General features: G+C 35.2%; 1 protein-coding gene across 1 annotated transcript in view; it reads right to left on the bottom strand.

The window, feature by feature from the left end:
- Positions 1–1,673: 1,673 nt before the first annotated feature.
- Positions 1,674–20,094, bottom strand: part of LOC581691 (DNA repair protein RAD50) — a 37,312-nt gene continuing 18,891 nt past the window's right edge. Inside the window, exons 21-40 of the mRNA XM_030981184.1 lie at positions 19,803–19,928; positions 19,180–19,315; positions 18,150–18,263; positions 17,259–17,354; positions 16,763–16,910; positions 15,873–15,930; positions 15,120–15,321; positions 14,450–14,479; positions 13,437–13,517; positions 12,789–12,847; positions 11,202–11,349; positions 10,218–10,391; positions 9,000–9,125; positions 8,566–8,618; positions 7,887–7,972; positions 6,913–6,989; positions 6,346–6,408; positions 5,069–5,202; positions 4,247–4,375; positions 1,674–3,091 (exon numbers count right to left, since the gene is read on the bottom strand). Coding sequence (XP_030837044.1) covers positions 3,031–3,091; positions 4,247–4,375; positions 5,069–5,202; positions 6,346–6,408; positions 6,913–6,989; positions 7,887–7,972; positions 8,566–8,618; positions 9,000–9,125; positions 10,218–10,391; positions 11,202–11,349; positions 12,789–12,847; positions 13,437–13,517; positions 14,450–14,479; positions 15,120–15,321; positions 15,873–15,930; positions 16,763–16,910; positions 17,259–17,354; positions 18,150–18,263; positions 19,180–19,315; positions 19,803–19,928 — 2,101 coding nt within the window. The 3' untranslated portion in view covers positions 1,674–3,030. The remainder of the gene's footprint in view (positions 3,092–4,246; positions 4,376–5,068; positions 5,203–6,345; positions 6,409–6,912; positions 6,990–7,886; positions 7,973–8,565; positions 8,619–8,999; positions 9,126–10,217; positions 10,392–11,201; positions 11,350–12,788; positions 12,848–13,436; positions 13,518–14,449; positions 14,480–15,119; positions 15,322–15,872; positions 15,931–16,762; positions 16,911–17,258; positions 17,355–18,149; positions 18,264–19,179; positions 19,316–19,802; positions 19,929–20,094) is intronic.

Genomic DNA, 20,094 nt, shown 5'->3' with positions numbered 1-20,094 from the left:
TGATTATTGTTTGTAATGATAAATATGTTTATCCACTTCACTAGTATTTATGGATATCTTGTATTCAATTTTAATTTGATTCTGTGATAGGAGTATTAATATACTGTAAAGTGCTTTTGATCAGATAATTGCAGCTGGGAAGGTGCTATACCGACCTTCAAAAAAGATAATATACCGGTAATCATTAAAATCACGTTATTCAAAGTATTCCCTCTGGCTCTTAAGAGATAGTCTTGACAACTGATTTGAATTTCTATATTGTAAACCTTTGGATCTGTGTACTATTGAAAGCACATTGAAATGAAGGTACATGTAAACTATAATTCAAACTAAAAGGTTTATTGAAAGATGAAATTTTAGTCTTGAAAGATATTTTTGATCACCTTGAATTCTCCATGTACATCATCTTTAATTGTTAAAAGGCAATCCAACTAATGTAAATAAATTCATTAGTATGGAAGCAGAAAATAAGGGAAGCAGAAAAATAAGAGAAACAGAATGGTGAAAGTTTGAAATAAATCAGGCTGATAATAAAGGAGTAATGAATATTTGAAACATGAGATCATATGTATAGTGATAATATTAAATAACTTTCTTATTTTTTGGTCTGATTTCATTCAAACTTTCACCAGTCTGTTTCTCTGATCTTTCTGCTTTCTTTTAAAGTAGTTCTCTGTTAAGATTGGATCTCCCTTTATAAAAAAAACTTGGCCAGAGTAAGATATCTCAACTTTATTCAATGAATTGCCAATATTTTGTTTATTCCATAGTATGTGTACAGTTTAGAAATGTCAACTTCAAAGTTTACAGAATGAAGTATTTTGTTTATTCTCTGTATAAACATACATGTATGATATGATACACAACAAATTAATTATTACCATGGATTACTATTTTGTGAATTTGCAGTAATGGTACAGTGTACCTTGTCAAGCTCATGACACAACTTTCAAACTATACTTTGTAAAAAGGAAATAATACACAAAAATGCTTGGCAATTTATTTTATTTGATCAAAAATTTGAAGAAAAAAAGCTCTCGTGAATAAAAAAAGAAAGATGTATGACAGGCATATGTATCATTGAAATAAAACTTATTTATTAACATGGAAGCGCACAGTTTTCCTTCACTTATCTGTCCAAAACTTGGCATCTTTCTAAAAGCTTAATTTCTGTTTAATATAATTATACCTTACCATTACAGGTATTTTAGCTGCATGAAGATGGAAAGCTTTAATACAAAGTAGGATAGATGCTATCAAATGATCACTCTTATATGTGCCTTGACATAATAGATTCTGTGTATATATTCTCATAGTAACATTCATATATCAGTACTTAACACATGCTTTAATAAAGCACTTATAAATATGTACATGTAACATAATGGAAGTAGTGATTTTTAGAAAGAAAAAGTCGTGTAAATTATACCTTTGTATGTTTTTGAACAAATACAAATACAAATCAGTGCTATTACGAATAAACTCATCATTTCAAAAAGAAGTGTTACACATTATTTTGTTTTAAACATGTACTCTTGCTTTCAAAAAAAGGGAAAGGTATGATGAACTTTACAGAGGGTTTTCACTTTTCATTGTATCTATGAAGAATACTTGCAATTTCCTTGGTCCCACAGAGTTGTAATAAGGTTCCACTGTACTACCCATATCAGTTCCATTCAATGACCGAAGCAGATAAGGAATGAAATTTCCCTCAAAATTTTCTTCCAGGGAAACGAAATTTGGCACATGAATTAGCACAATCTCAAACTACACTTCATCTTACTAAACAAAGCACACTTATTTTAACTTTTTTCTTTTCAAAGTTTTAAAAAACAAACGCATACAAATTGACTAAAAAAATCTACAATCCTACATAACTTTCTACCAAGTTATTCAACAAAAACAAAAAATCATCACTTAAAATGGTACTTGTGAACTAACATCAGGCTGGATATTTAGAAATACAGCTACATAGCCATACATGTACATGTTATAGTTGTACCGGCTCTTAAATGGGTTGCTTTTCATGACATGGCTAACAGACAAGACACATGAAAGAGGAATGTGGAACAGGATGGTTTACATAGAGATGAATTTCATCCCTCAATATACAAATCTAGGCCCAGTCTTAGTACGAGTTGTGTTTAATCTGGATTGACTGCAAGTCCTCCAAGCAATCACACAATTTCAAACTCTCTAATCCCTTGAGCACATAGGTGGTTTGATTAATATTGAGTTACCATCAATTTCAATCATCTACATCTATCTGTAAGACGGGTACCAGGTTCTCTACAATGGATTAATCAAAGATTACCATCCAATGGTACAAGACTATCAGGTATGGTCTCATCGCTACAGTCTCATCACTCTTTTTTCTACATAATGAAAAGATACATAATACATGAAAATACCATTTCTAATGGAAAAATCTTTACAGCACTTTATCTCTATTTTGGCCTCAATTCTCATGAACCATAAATAAGTGGATATTTGAGAACATACAAGTAGTTTGAATGTATCTCTTCTACAAGGTCCACATGACCTACAAACCTAGAAGGTTGAAAGATGGAAAAAAATTGTACGTACTTCCACGTAAATCCATGGGCTTTTGTACTCATTATTTTTACTACTGCTTCTTTGACATTGTTACAAACCTAACAGCCCCTTTGAGGCATCTATACACTAAGTGCACTACTTGATATTTAACAAAGTATCTTCAAATTATCTTCAAAAGGTATTTCCTTCTTACCCCTTATGGAGCCCAGACTGCTCTAAATCTACCATTCTCTAGTTGTCATCACACTAAATTGCCTGAAACTGCCCACACTTTTTACATGCTATGACAGTCTAATGAAGAGATCTTGTGCAATCACACTTGGCACAATCTTAGAATCTACGTTGATTCTGCATTCAAAAGGAATGTTACAATGAAAAGTTATTTCATTCAGTCTATAACAAGAAATTCTTCGTACTTTATGGAAGGATTTACTCGCAGAAAGCAGATTTTCATTTTATTGTTGGGTCAAGTAGCTAAACCGGCTGTGTTGCTTGCAGAGTGGCGATGTCATACTTCACGACAGTTGACTTGTAACTGAAATGAAAAAACAAATAATGCTATTCATCTAAGAGAATCATATTACTTTGACAGGAAGACACAGTAATATGGTCATCTGCATTATCTTGCAAAATATCTCCAAAGACCAAATAAGGGTACTGACAGCATTCAGATGAAAATTGCAAGTGTTCAAGTAAGATATTGGTTGCTTGACACTTGACAGAGTGTCTACTCTGATCTTCATGTTATAAATACAAAAGTTATAATACTTCAGAAGTAGAACACATAGAACAATACTTCCAAGCATAATTTCATGCATTTTAAAATATTGCAGTTTTTTTTCTTCACCTCTTCCTCATTTTGTTGGCTCAGTTTCATTTTGTTTCATTCCAAGGTCTATTACCCCCTGCATGAACTACAATGTATCCTTTTTGTCTTTGTAACAATCTAGATGCTATGTTAAATTATCCTAGTGTCACACAAGTGCATTCAAATTATCATATTGTAGAAAATTGAGTCCCATTTTCATCTTGCAAGGCAATACATCCAACAGACTTCCAAGTCATCTCAAATGAAGCAACAAAGGATATTATATCTCTTATCGTAAGATTGTTGCATTAGGAGTGTACACAACAAGAAAAAGAATAGTTTTACTAGAAAAGACATTTCCTGCCGAATAGTTCATTTTTTATTGCTGCCGTTACGAATAGTTCACCTTTTCTCAGTAAAAAGTGAACTATTCATTTCCCCGCCCCCACCCCCCCAAAAAATGGTAAAAGTCAGCGAGAGTACAGGAGTTCAAATGCCTCCGCATGGGCAACTCCCGCGGTGTCACAGTGCTCAAGCCATGCAATTTACACTGTTGAAGTAACTGCAGTACCTATTTAGTACCAGCTAAACATATTTACATCGTTCAATGTTTCACTTGAGCTGTGCAATTTTCTTTTACTTCTTTTCTGAATGTGATTTGTATGTGGGTATGGTACATGGTATTACAGAAGTGTACAAGGAATGATACAGATGGAAGGGATATAAATCAAATATACGATGACTCATTCTCGGAACAAGCTAAAACTATTCACACTCAGGAACATCATAAGTACTATTCTCCCGATGTTCCTTCGCTGCGAATAGTTTCAGCTAGATCCTTGAGTGTCATTGTATATTTAGCTCAATGTTCAGAATACGTACTCGTTATTTTTGGTGACTCGATAGTAATTATCAGTGTAGTCTGAGTGACCAAGCAGCTCAACAAACTCTTCATCGTGAGTGATGATCAGCAGCTGGAAGTTCCTTTGGTTCTCTCGACTCTTCAAGATGCTGCAAGGCAAGAAGGCATGAAATATAGAGAACAATAAGCCAATTCAGATGAGCAGATAAAGGTCATTGCAGTCCAAATTGTGAAATACACAGAGAAAAAATACTGGATATGTGCTCATGAAAGTTATGTAATCATAATTCAAGTATGCACAAGCGGTGCAATGCATGATTCACAGGTGGGAGCATTCTTTGAAAAGGGGGAAACAAAAGCTTTTTATGTAACATTCTCATCGCTGTAGGAGTGATTATTTCAAAATGTACAAAGTGGGACGTCTTCATGTTTTAAAGATGTGTGGATTTTCAGGGTCATTTGGGACATATGCTAACCGTGAACTGGTCTAATGATAAACTTTTGAAGGCATGAAACAAACACAAGAGGCAGAAAACTAGTTTAATATGCATATGGCACACAAGGGCTTAGAAGACTGATATTTGGCAAACCCTAAGGTTTTTAAATGAACTGCAGGGCCTCAAATTTCACTGAAGCTTATTCATGTATACTGTTTAATTATTCATCTTAAACTTCTTAAGACAGAATACCACACTTATGAACTCCATCGGGTCATATACCTACATTTTAAAACCCAGGACTGGTATTAGGTTAAAAGCAGATTGCATAAAAAGTAAAATTTAGTCAAACAGTGTAAAAATGATTGTAGAAAGAGACAGATCAACGAGAGGACAAAGACTTACTCTACAAGTGCATGTGCCAAGCTCTCAATGTTGTCTCTATCAAGGTTTGTAGTGGGTTCATCTAGCGCTAAGATTCCACAACTCAAACAGAACGTCTCTGCTAGGGCAAGCCGTATCAAGAGAGAAGCGAGCACCTGTGGTAGGAGGTAAAAACAATTTTATAATTCATGCCAATTTCAAATACAGTCAAACCTGTCTATGAAGGCCACCAAGTGGAAACAAAGAAAGTGACCACTCTTTACAGTTGGCCTTTGTAGACAGGTTCTTCAACAAAATTGTCCTACTAGAGGGAGGAAATATATGTGACCACTACAGACAGGTGGCCTAAGCCACTAAGACAGTTTTGACTGTACTGGAAAACAGTGACTGAAACAAATATGATCAAACAAATTATCAAAACAAAAATTTCAGCAGATATAGGAGTAAAACTTAACATGGGATATTGATAAATATAATTTTACATGCATGGAAAATCATGCATCAGATTAATTGCCATGTTTATTTACAAGGTACAGTACACACATATATGTAGGTGTATATATTGAAACATAGATGACCTCATTGTCTTTTGGAATGTGTAATAAAACTGCAAACAAGAATAATAAGAACAATTTCTCTGTTTCTCATATCATCCCTTCCAATTATTTTGACCAGGACCCTGTCTGACAAAGAGTTGTGATTGATCTGTTTTAATTGCAAGAGCTATCTAATAAATCGTAAACTTCCAAACTCTTATCTCTTTAGTACAGAGTTGTAACTGATATCAAGTTTGAGATAGAATTGGGGGTTGATTAAAACTGTTTATTAGACAGGGCTGATATCAAGTTTGTGACAGATTTGAATTGATCGCAACTGTTTATTACACAGGGCTGATATCAAGTTTGTGACAGATTTGATTTGATTGCAACTGTTTATTAGACAGGGCTGATATCAAGTTTGTGACAGATTTGATTTGATTGCAACTGTTTATTACACAGGGCTGATATCAAGTTTGTGACAGATTTGAATTGATCGCAACTGTTTATTAGACAGGGCTGACATCAAGTTTGTGACAGATTTGAATTGATCGCAACTGTTTATTAGACAGGGCTGATATCAAGTTTGTGATAGATTTGAATTGATTGCAACTGTTTATTAGACAGGGCTGATATCAAGTTTGTGATAGATTTGAATAGATCGCAACTGTTTATTAGACAGGGCTGATATCAAGTTTGGGATAGATTTGAATAGATCGCAACTGTTTATTAGACAGGGCATAGAAGAAACATTTGAATGACCTTTTGACCTGCACTGCATCTTCCTCTCATATCCAGAGCTGTGTCTCCTTTCACCATGACAACCTAATAATATAAAAACAAATAATATCATTATTCCTAACAATTTTACTACATAGTAGACAAAAAGAAAAACTATGGATCCCCTCCTTCCCCCAAGATGGTCGATAAAAAGGGTAATAATGCATGTACCGTATATCTTTAAAGCACTTAGAGACATGAAAGAGGTATTTTCAATTGCTATACAAATGTAGAATATTATTATCAATAAGAAAGACTTTGGATTCCTATCTACATGTACACTATTCAAGTAGTGTACTTCAAGTTGTTACAGTAGGATGGGGAATAGGTGTCAGCCATTCAAAGTGAAACATGAAAATCATACTTAAATCAGGCTAAAATTGTATAAAAAATTGTTGCTATAGATAGAGCACAAAGCAGATAGTCTGCCACGCACCGGTAAAATGGCAAAGTAAGTTATGAACATGTGAACATACTACGATGACTGTTATCAAATTCATGCGCTACATATATAGGGACAAGGCGACGTGACCTTGTAGATATACTAACCCTGTAATTGTACTGCCTCCGTTGAGTGGTAGAAGCTCCCGTCTCATCATCAGCGCATATCTCAATGAAGTCAATATCTAGCAGAGAAAGGAACAGAGAATGGTAACCAGTGGGGTGTTTCATCAAGACTATTACAGATCCACCTAAGTTGGACTTGAACTATGGCAGGCCGTTCATGCCACAAGTTCCTCTAAACATTCCTGGCATTGGTTTCTCAATGGACGTACAAATCATGGTCACAAATCTACAGAATTTACCTTTTTTGATAGTTCATTATTGAAGGAAAAAATATTATCTAAAGATCATAATCGGGAGACCAATGGTGAGAGTAACCAGTGGCATGAATGGCCTGCCATACATTTAGTTCAAGCATCATGCAAACAAGCAGGTGCATCAAAGAATGAGATTGTACATTGTAATGTTATATGAAAAAGGTTTAAGTCATTGATGCTTGCACTTGCAAAAAACGAATATTTTTTCCATACAAATTGAAAACTATTTTGCAGCAAGATGTAATATTTTTACGAATAGTTTAACTGTAGATTAAATGACTTTTCATTGTAGAAATGTAGTCAGGTTAGTATTTTCAAACATTTTAATCTAATGTAGGTGCACTATTAACTAAACAATGAATTCATAAGAAGTAGAAATCAAATTTTGTTGGCTGAACTTAGTTTTGCTGGTGAAATGCTGTAATGCAATGTCGTACCAATTAAGCCTCATTAAGATCTGATGCGGTAAACTGCTGTTTTTTTAATGATCAGATGACGTGAAGTGTAATAAGCTACACATTTCTGTATCTTATAACAGAGAGCTCAGATGAATATGCATAGGAACTTTGCTGCATGTACAGGTGTACATGTAGTTGCCTTTTATTTACATGCTTTAAAAAAAAGCCATAGCTTAATGATTCATATCTGAAAGCCTATATCTTCACTTTACAAACAAACTCCAAGAAGCCCTCAAGTTCTTACCGCTTCCCTTGTATGTCATGCGCCACAGATCTCGTACAATCTTGTTGATCTCTGACATCTTCTGACTGTGATAAGTGTTGATAGCACTGCACGAAAAACAAACAAACATAACATAACTACACCATGTGAAAATGGCACAACTATTACTCTTATTTTCCATAAATTGTTCACATTTAAGTTTCACATTGGACAGACCACAATAGAGTCATTCCTTCCAATGCATTCTCTTGTTTCCATAGCCGGGCTTAATACAGAATCCACACACTAGCAACGGCTTAAAAGCTCAGAGATGGACAGGTACTCAAAGGATTGGTCAATTGTGTTTCCATCTGATATAAGAATAATTTACATTTACTTCTTTACTTTGCTAGATATTTGTAATACATACAGGGCCATGTCACATAAAAAATGATGATTAATTATTCATGCATCTCCTTCAATCAAATGTAACATTACAATAAAAACAGTAACATAAGATTAATTTGATCTTATAGATACAATGCACTTTAAGATATAATAAATCGCAGCAATATTGGAGATATATTTTTGTTTGTTTGACTGATTGTAAGTTGATTTTTATATTACAGAGCAGTGATCTAATCCTCAATCTATCCTTTATCCTAAATAAAGTCTTTAATTTACTTCATTTCCATCTCATTTTCTTCTAAGTTCTTATTACCTATTTAGAGCATTGTAGTATTTGTCCAAATCCTTGTTGGCAATCTCTGTTGTCTGTAAGAATCAAAAAACAAAATCATTCATTGAAATTAATTAAATTGAAAATACAGTGACACTTGTTTGTACATAAAGAAAATAAATGCTTAACATTACAAACTTCTTAGTCAATATTACAATCACAAACTTGTTTGTAATGGTAAAGATTTTTTAACAGGGTTCACAAACACACCCCAAAAATGTATTATTTCTTCTCGTCTAAATCAGGTTTCATTAAATTAGTGACTAACTTGATTTAAATTGTAATAAAAAATTTAAAAAAACAATTTAAAGACCCCTACAATGTGTATTGTGACAGCAATAATCTCAAATGCAGTAAACATTCATTATAGCTATCCTAAACTACTCCAAACTAACAGCACATGATAATCCACTCACCCTACATTTGATCATCATATCATTGTAGTTTTTCTCGGCATTCTTGTACGAGTCGCTCTCTAGCTCCCTCTCTTGTCTCGTGACCTCCTTCCTCAACTCCGTAGATCTCCCATCAAGCTGATTTTTCTAGTAAAACAGAAGAAAGAAAGAAAATTAAATAAAAGAAGAAACACAATGGAGTCTGTGAAGAGAGCTTGTACAGTTCCCTGGGATCAATACCAATGAAGATTTCTACGTGATAGCGAAGAGATGTTTTTTAAAATAATCATAGATTGTTTCCTGAGGTTAAAAATGAACATGTCAGTGTGAAAAATGAAAATAAAGAAAGGCAATTCCCTTTCAAATTAGGAAATTAAAAAAAGGGGAGAAAAAAAAAACATAGAAAAAATAAACAAAAGGACTGTGTGAAGAGAAGTATCTAAGACAATATCAATGAATATTTGTACTTGATACTGTTACTCATCAGAGAGATTTTTGAAAATGGGCATTAACAGGGCATAGACGGTTTGCTATCTGAGATTCATTTTAGGTCAGTCACCCATGTGACCTCACACCAAAATGGTCTTACTTATTGGTTTGTAACTTAACCTTATAGTATTTACCTCAGAGCGCAACTTTCCCCTTTTTGCAACTGCACAAAGCTGCATGTTTTTAAACGTGATTGAAAACAAAATTCAACTTGTTTTTAATGAACGGTAATGAGCAATAATGTCAACAACAAAAAGAGAGGGATTGATAATGCAGTGTTTTTTGCCAAGAAGAAATTTGATACGCCTTGTCATGTGAGTGACCTTTGAGTCATCATGGCCATACTCCTATTGGTCCGAGACAGAGGCAAAAAAAGGTTTGAGGGACAAGAATGCAGGAGTGTTGTGGCCGAGTGGTTTAAGGCGCTTGACTGGAGATGCGAAGGTCAAGGGTTAAAATCCAGACACGGCGCTAATATCCTTTGGCAAGATATTAACCTGCACTTGCTGCTCTCCACCCAGGTGTTAAATGGGTACCTGGTACGATGCGACCGTCATTGTTGGTCAAACAGTTTTTGAGCATCAATTAACACCTGGGTGGAATGCTCCCCAGGGAGTGGAGATTGTGCACACAGCATGTGCAGGCAAGTATTGAATCCATTGACCAGGGTAATAGTATATCTACAAAGCGCTTTGAGACATCGTAGATGTATTAAGTGCTATATAAAAACGGGATATTATTATTATTTACCTCTCTATTAAGAGAAGCTTTCTTCTTCTCCATCTCTGTCTTCTCTCTCTCGATAGTGATCAGATTATAACCACCTAGTTTCTCCTGAAGCTTCTCTATCTCACCGCTCTTCTTCTCAACCTCTTGCTGGTACTTTTTCAGGCGCATGTTGTTCCCTAACTCCATCTCTTTCACCTGCAGGGAGACAAGACATGGTCATGATATGCACTTACCCCACATTCCATAAGATCAGTGTCTTGAAGTGTCTTGAAGACTCCCAAATTAACAGGTCCCATAATCATAAAACCTTACTGCGCTAGTTGTCAATTAATTACATAGGCTATAGTACGTACTTGGCTTACTAAGGTTTCATGAATATGGGCCCTTGTTCAAAAATCCTACCCATTGATAAAAGCTCGTATTATGGGAAACAAAAACAAAAGTTGCCAAACATCCCCATATGACATATCTTGATGAAGAAATTAAAGCAATAACTGAGGTAAATGGTTACCACTATAACAATATGCACAAGATCTTGAATTAAGTAGTATACTGTTATCTAAAGAGGTACTAACAAACCAACCCACAAACCCAAAGTGTAGAGACCATCACCCTACATAATATGGTAAACACAGGTCACAGGAAATCTTTACATGATTTTGTCTGCACACTTTAACAAAAACGGTATACCGGTATGTATTGTTTGTTTGTTTTTCGTCTTTGTTTTCATTTTCGTAACAGTTTTTTTTTAATTGTTTTTATTTTGTGGACCCCTTTGAAAACCAACTTCTGTTGAAGGGGCTCATCTGCCCCATGTGTTGAAATGAATAAAAACACTCATGGATTACAAATCTTATTTTGGTCCATACATCATTCATATAGAGATGATTAACTGCAAATAAAAGAAGCTAAACCAAGTAGTATTCTGGGGATTGGCTCAGATTAGATTGAGGCTGAAGAAATTAAATTAATCTACATGAATTGAAAATGAATAAAGTAGCATACCTTCTGATTACTGATGTCATCTTTGAGTTGTTCAATAGTAGCTGTCATTAGACTTAGATCCTCACCCAATTTAGTAAGCTTCTCATTAAGGTCCATGATCTTCACCTCTACATCATCCAATTTAGACTCCTTCCCATCCGTCACATACCTGATAATACAACACAAATACAGAGAGATTATGAACAGCAAAAAAAGAAGAAAAACACAGGAGTGGTGTGTGATTTAGCTCTTAAAAGCTCCAAAAGTGTTCTGGTAAATTTAACAGAGCTCTAGTAAAAGAAACATTGAAAAAGGATATCTCTGTGAGAAAAAGTGTGATTATACAACATATCTTAACCCTTACTGTACTGGACCTTCCAGGCCCCCCCCCTCGACATTTTCAGAGATTGTGCCGTAACCGCTTGGAATTTTGAATTGTTGTTTCATGACTTTTTCCCCTCAAGTCTTACGCACATTTTGATACCATTTTCGTCTAAATCAGATATACCTGTAAGGTGTTACATAACAATTAGTATGCGCATGTCATCAAAAAATGCTATAATTGCATTTACATTTGTATTCATGTTCAAGCAGAAATGTGAATACAGGTTTAAATGTATTTCTTCCTAAGAGGGAGATATGAATTGATATCAAATTGCTTTTATATGTTTCTCAAAGTAACTTGATGTATTCCAGAACAAAAGAATATATTAGAAATAAAACAATATATATAATAAGAAATAAAAAACAATAAAATACATAAGAAAATGAATATTCGAAAATTGCATAAAATTTGCATAAATATCATTATTAAATACATAAAAATAACTATTTTGTGTTAGAAAAGAAGTTTCATATGAATAATGAGTTTCAACATTCAAAAAGTGGAGTCTGACAATTTTTGTAATGATTCTAGTTCCCTGTATAGTTCCAGATTTGATATTCATGAATGCTTAATTTGCGTATTCATAATTTATACAAATTAACCTATGCATTTTCAATAAATCATAAAAATAATGAAACCTCATGAATTTGAGATGAAGGAAACATTTATTCAATACATTTTCAAGATTCTTCACAAGTCTACAGCCAAATATGTAGAGTTTTCTGTAAAATGCATAAACTTCGCATTTTGCATAATTAATTAGGCTGTAACGACAAAAATTTGCATATTAGGAAAACACTAATTATACCATCTTGTTCCTTACGTAAATATCTACAAACATGCACATTTTCGTGTTCAGCTCATGTGAGCTCAAAATAGCCCAGTACAGTAAGGGTTAAAAGAACTCCAAGGAATAGATAGAGTACTACTGGAAGTGATTAATATCCCTGGCGGAATGATCAAAGATAACATACATTTTCCAAGGAAATGATACGCCCAATATATACGTTATGAGGTGGGTATAATGATCATGCCAAAATCTAGACAATAACATCTATTTCGAGGTGCCTTTGATGACCAAATTCTAAATCTAATTTCACCAACAATCAATGAAGGAAGACTGTGCTAGAAGTGTAGAAAGTTTTCAGAAAGTCTCTCTAAAAACAAACATGACATTAGAAATGAAAGGCCCCTAAAGAGAGGTAAGTAGAAGATGGACTTACTTTGCAATGTTTGATGTCCCTGCACGGATATCTCTCAGCTGCTGCTGGACCTCATCAATCTGAAAGAAACATATAGGTCATTCCATGAGGTTGGGGCAAAAACTATGATGATGTCCACATAAACATTGGTATGAGATCTTCTAGTACATACGGAAGATGAAATCATCTGTTGAAGATTTTAATGCAATGAATTTATATAGTAGTGTCTTGCCAGAATCATTCCTGTTTCAGTTGCTTCTCTTCAAAATCTTTGCTTAATATGCACTTTAAAAAAAAAACAGTGTTACACAGCTTCACATTTATATAACATCACATAAACTTTGGGTTTATAAAATTGATTCACCAAGAAGCTTGAGTACCGTTACTTCTAAACATAATTGGCAATGATTTCTATGCTAAACTCAATTTGAGCACTTTGTTATGGTTGATCGGACCAACAAAGGTCCTATGTATATTTATTGAGCTCTTTGTTATAAGAAACTGAATTGTGAAGCATATTACACTCACATCATCCTAAAATAAAAACCGCTGTGGTTAACTGCATCATATCTGAACAAGGCGTAAGAAAAGTGCTCCAGACTTGATAATCAAATTAAATGAAATGTATGATCCTATTTTGATGTATGTCCTCCCCTTTATAATACATACCTTCTCTCTGATTTCTTTGATTTCACTCTCTTTCTTCTGAGTGATAGCAACTTTATCTTGAGCTAACTTCTGAAGCTTGTCCTACCAGAAGAAGAAAAATAAACAAGCGTCAAGTATGGAACATTGTCAAGAAAAATCTAAACAACAACTATAAACAATGAAAACAAAAAAGATTTTCTAAACATTTCAAAACATCAGAGATTATTGACTTTCTGATGACATATGTATATCTCCTGGTGTAGTGAAGATAAACAAGAGAATCTGCTTAAACTTTTTTTTATTACAACGTCCAGAGAACTGGGTCAGTTAAAAATAACAATAATTTTGTGTATCCTGGGAAGCCTCATCAGCATCAATAATGTTCTTCCCGAGGGCTCTACAATTATTATTACCCCAGCAATTGCTAGATACATATTTACACCTGGGTGGAGAGTAGCAAATGTAGATTAATGTCTTGCCAAAGGACGTTAGTGCCAGACTGGGGTTCAAACCCTTGGCCTTTGGTGTTTAAGAGTCAAGTGAATGAACCACTATACCATGATATCTCCACATAGGTGATACACCTGTCGCTAGAAACACTACAAAGAGCTTATCACATCTTGCTTCTATCCAATCAGAAACTTAGGATGTGATAATCAAGATACCCAAGTAAATCAAACCAGTTTAATCATCCTTCTGACCAACGTCATTCTATTCAACATTTCAACTATTGCTGGGTTGGGTTTGCTTCACACATAAATATATGCAATTTTCCTCTTTGCCTACTAGTATATCTGATCATCGCATTGCCATTACCATCATTCTGGTGGTTTTTAACTTTTGTATTCCTGTAATTTCATTCTTGGGTGCCATTATAGTCAGATATGTGTGCTTTACAAATCTTAAATTATTATTATTACTATCATTCATTACACACAACAGTTTGACCAGATATCCAGCTTTAATACAAACTAATTATACAGAGTTATACACAGTGCGTAATGTGCCTAGACACACTACCAGTATGTAATTACCTTGATCGGTCTCTGTTCTTGTCTGGAATCCTGTTATGAGAGGGAAAAGGGCAAGAAAGAAAACGGAAGGGTAAACAAAAACATGTAATAATAAAAGGCTATAAACGTGGTTACTGGTACATCTAATTCTCTACTGTCTGCAAAGTAATGAATTATTATTCAAATAATGCTCAATTGTGACTTCTAAGTTTGTTAAGAAATATAAATAGAACGTAGCTGAAGGTATATAGTTAATCACCACCATCATCTTCATAGGGTATCAATACCAATACTCTTACACTACCTCCATCATCACAATCAATTTAATCACTATCCTCATCATCCTTATCGCAACTACTACAACCACCATCACAATTACCACTTTACCATCATCATCATCCTCCTCTTCCTCCCCATCATCATCACCTCAGCCAACATCACCACCACCACTACCACCATCATCATCATCGTCCCCCTCCTCCCCACCATCATCACCACTAGCAGCACCAACAACATCATCCCCCTCCTCCTTATCATCATCACCACCATGACCACCCCCACCACTACAACCACCACCACCACCACCATCCTCATCACCAACCCCAGCATCACCACTACAACCACCACCACCACCAACAACATCATCATCGTCATCACCACTACCACCACTCCATATTTCATATCCTCCTACCTCTATTTCTCTTTGGAATGTTCTAGTGTTTGTACTCAGTTCTGCTTGCTCACTCTCTAGTTTCTCTCTCTTCTGAAGCTTAGCAGATAGACGAAGTGTCTCACTGGTGATGCTATTGATGCTGATTCTCATCATGTTTACATTGTCAACATGTTCCTGTCTCTGACGTTGCTTCAACTCTAGGGTACTCCTCACTGTATTCCTTAAAAAAATAAAAATAAAAAAAGAAGAAAATGACTCTCTATTCATCTACCGGTATTCATTCATTAATGTAACTTATGAAATTTAAGAATGACCTTCAATGCAACCAACATTTAAGTAAAAATAACCAATCTCCTTTGTACATCATGAAACAATTTATTACATGCCTGTGCATTAATGAGAAGGCACATAGCAATGCTAAGGACTTGTTGGTGTAATGTAGACAAAAAGGTTCAGAAGAGTTTGATGCAGATCATTTTAAAATGAATGAGCGCCTACCTGGCAGCCCGCCCCCCCCCCCAACTCAGTGTAATTTAGGGTATGTGAATGCATGTTCCTTCCCTTTAAAAGCACCCTCTATCTCTGATGCGTAAAGTCAGATTTTTGTGTACTGCGATCCGGACTTTGTTGCGTGAAAAGTACCCCTTTACCAGCGATTTTGGAACGCGAATGCAGTCCCTCCAACCCCGGAGGGGGGGGGGGGGGGGGGGGGGGGGGCTGGGGCTTGGCAGATACCGGTGCTATTATCAGAACAAAAAAAATGTGACTCACAACTTGATCTTGACTTCTGCTGTCTCGGTGTTGACTTGTTGAAGAGTTCTGCTTATATCTGAGAAGAGAGAAACACACATACACACACACATGAATAACAAAGGACAGATTAAACTAATGTCTCTCGCAACAAATCAGTAAAAAATCTTTGGCAGTCATCCTTCAAAAAAATACCTGACATATTTTTTCCAAGATTCCAAAAGTTACTACAATGTAATAAAAATTTAGTTACTTGGTTAAATAAATATTATTTTCTGAATATTTTCTTATGCCTATTTCAATGTAATACAAAAAGATACATGTACACAAATTAGTTACATAACACAGAAAAATGAACCATAGATAGTTTTAGAAAATTGTGACAAAATGCAAAATCTTAGACAAGGAATACTGTACATTATAGTTACAGAGACATTATGTCCATCTTATAATCATGATCAAATTCTCACACTAACCAACATGTACACTAACAGCACAGTAGGAAAAGGAATTTCCTAATCACATGAATGCTAATCTATCTATCTCATCGTACCAGTGATAATAATCACTGCCTTCTTTCAAAATGTCCAATACATTCACCAGGCAAAAGAAAGACAGCTAACAACATAATTATTCATACCTCTTGTAAATTTGATGTCTCTTGTGCTTTTCATAACTCAATAATGAAAGGTGGACTGGTTGAATTAGGGCCTTTGTTTAATACATTTAGATGTAAGCTTTAAAATAGATGTCACATTCTCGAGAAACATAAATACAAGACATATCTAAATATAAGACAGATACATTTTTCACATAATTAAACAAATTCAAAACTTGGTAAGAGTACAAATAATTTCTTTTTAACTGGAATTACATTCTTGTACGAATTGCCTATACAGAATTGTTTTTACCTGATCCTGAGAAGTACTTGGACTGTTCTCCAATCTTGCGTTCTAGGTCTCGGAGCTCTGTGAGGGTCTTCTCTAGTATCTGGATATCTGGTTTCATATCCCTCGCCATCGCTTCATCAACCTGCAACATACTGACGTTATCTTCAGCCTACGGGAAAGAAAGATCAAGGGATAAAAAGACAGACAGAATTAGAGCTCTGGTTCATATCCCTCGCCATCGCTTCATCTATGACGAAATCAATTGCAGTTGAGAGGCACAGGATCACTATCACCACTACCAATATGAAAACATGTCATGGTATAAAGGCTACATCATCTGATATGAATCAGTAAGGCTTGTTCATGTACATCGCCCTCAAAACACAAAACAAACACTTTTGAGTGTAAAGGAATACCAACTGCTTGCAACAAAGCTCCTGCGCATATTCACTAAGCTCTGTGTTATAAGATACAGAAACGTGATGCGTACTACTCCTTACATCATCATAGAACTTACCTCCATAACGGTTGCATTGAGTTTTTCAATATCAGCATTGACAGCAGATAACTTCAGTTTGAGGTCTGGGATCTCTCGCTCTGACAGCTTCTTTGCCTGGAGAGAGAGAGAGAGAGAGAGAGAGAGAGAGAGTAGCAAAGTGGATTCAGCTAATGGTTTCTTTTCATCATCAATAGTGATCTGTCAGTTTATGACAGGCTCAATGACCCAATCAGAATTCTATATCAAAACAATTACTATGAAAATGAAGAATTTTGTCAATAAGTATTTTGTATTATATACCACATACTAAGAATCTTGCTCTACGATTGGTCAAAAGTAAATCACGTGATGAAAGATAGTTCGCCTATCTTTGATGGGAGAAGAAAAGTTTGTTGCACTATGTAGATAGCAGTACTATCTACACAGTGCAACGCACTTTAATTGTATACGTTGCGTATTGCTCTCCTCTTTAAGCGCTTTTAGTGTAAGTACCCAAACTTTTGTGACGGGTGAACTGTGGCCACACCACCATACTGCATACACTGTAAGTTTCGTACACAGTTTGCTAGCTGTTAAATGATGACTCGTTGCTCTTAAATGACGGAAGAAGTGAAATGTTTCCGATGTGGAATATAAAGCAAATAATCACCTTTTGGTTTCAGGCGATGGCAAACTATCACTTCCTCGGCGATCTGAATGTATACGCTTGCCTCTGAAGTGATAGTTTGACCCATCACCTTCACCAACGGTAATTATTTGCTTTTTATCCTCATATGTTGATCACCATCTGAGCTATTAACCTGTTGACTATTAAATTCTCTCATTCCCAAGGACTTAACATAGGAACCACCCGGTTCCTGTAGCCAATGGGTTGAGAGCTACTTGTAGTTTTTAAGGGGAACAACTTACAGCATCCTTAATTGGTCTGAGTACCAACAGACGATCAGATTTTTCCCTCTGCTTCGTAATGGTACGTTCCTTTTCTGCTAGCTTGCTTGGAGCCAGGCGAAGTTTGTCTTGAAGCTGGAGGTGTAAAACAAATATAAAAAACTTTTACTTTTCAACAAATTACAAACAAATTTAGTAGAGTGGAGAGAGAGCAAGGTGGAAAACAAAACAAATACATCATTTATTCCCAAGATGGAATTAGTATAAAAATACATGTAAAAAGAATTTCCTTGAATGTGTATGTACATGCCTCTGTTTGTGCAAAAATTTGTCACTGACACTAGGATCAAACTGGGTCTAAACTAATAGCAAAATAATAAATAAAAAAAAACAAATAAACATGACCAAAAAACAAAACAATACTGACAGAGCCCTGAAATGTTGCTCTGTAAAACTTGATACAACTGTAACATTTGATATTTAATTTACATTTAATGGTTTTACATCTTGCCTTCCATACTCTATGATTTACATCTCTTTTGCATCTATTTCAACTCATGACCTCCATTCCCCTCTCCACCTTCACACATCACTCTCATTGCCATTGCTACACCTTATTACTTCTGTTCCATTTCCACCTCTAATGTTACCATTTTCATTCCATTTCCACTTCACATGGTTCTATTGTTTAGTTCTAATTTATATTCAGGACACCTCATGATCCTCCTTCCATACTGTCAATTGGTTATTCCTTCTCCCTGGGTTCTTCCATTATCTTGTTCTATTCCATTTTATGTTTCTGATTTGTTCTTTATTTATAAAGTCACTTATGTTCTGATCTGTTAAACTTGAGTTTCTTCTTGTAAAAACAGTGCAACTCTGGATCTGATCTAGTCGAGACATCATCTTATTTACATCTCTTTTTAATTAGACTAAGCGGTTTATTTCTGGAGTGCAAGAGTTTACAAGTTGATTTAAGCAGGAGAGTTAAAGAGAAAAAAATTCATGAATTTACACAACATGAGGTTAAACATTAAGGTTTAGACCGTACCTCTTGAACGAGTTCCTGGACCTCTACTCCTGAATCAAAGCCACGATGACAGAGAGGACAGAGTGCATCAGTTCGTTGCAAAGATTGGATGTATCGATCAAACAGATGCTTGCTACCTGTCAACGCTCCACGCTCACTGCAATCAACACAAAAACAGCAGAAATGTAATGTTGAAAGTATGTACAAGCGTGACGAGCCAAACAAATTACAAATTACAAAATTGATTTCTGGATTGTTTCCTGACGAGGTATATTTTGTTTTCTTCTTTTCACACATCGGTACACTCTCGAAGGACTAGGATAAATCTCCGTTTATGTCATCAGATACCAAGATCTATCAAATCAAAGATAGATTAACAAGATTCGATATCATGCCATTATCATGATAGTATAAACTCATCATTAAAATTTGAATCTGCTCTTTATTGGCAAAGTTTTATCCAATCATAATGGCGGTCATCACTAAATATCAGCAGCAGCACCAAAATCATTCAATTCCAGGTGTTCTAGTGGATGATGAAGATGGTAGCAATGAGACATATCTGTAAAGCACTCAGAGACATCGTAGATGTATTAAGCGCTATATAAAAAGCGGCATATTATATTATTGTTATCATTACTCACTTCTGAAGACTGTTGATAGATTGTGTGATTTGTTGAATAGATTCATCGATATCTTCACTTCCACAAGCCGACATCAGCTGATCTGTGTTGCTTCTCAGTTCATCTTCTTTCTTCTTCAATTGGTCCCTGAAAGACAGAAGAGTTAACAAATTGGATAACTTATAAAAAGAAATTGTTAACAAAGCAAATATAAAAGCACATAAAACAACAGAATAGCAGCAAAACACTGTAGCAGACTCAGGATTTCGATTGCTCTGTCTGGGGGGGGGGGGGGGGGGGGTGGTGGGGGGAC

The sequence above is a fragment of the Strongylocentrotus purpuratus genome, unplaced genomic scaffold, assembly GCF_000002235.5.
Source record: "Strongylocentrotus purpuratus isolate Spur 01 unplaced genomic scaffold, Spur_5.0 spur5_scaffold_11, whole genome shotgun sequence".
NCBI classification, from domain to species: Eukaryota; Metazoa; Echinodermata; class Echinoidea; order Camarodonta; family Strongylocentrotidae; genus Strongylocentrotus; species Strongylocentrotus purpuratus.
This window is presented reverse-complemented; position numbering and strand designations above follow the sequence as displayed.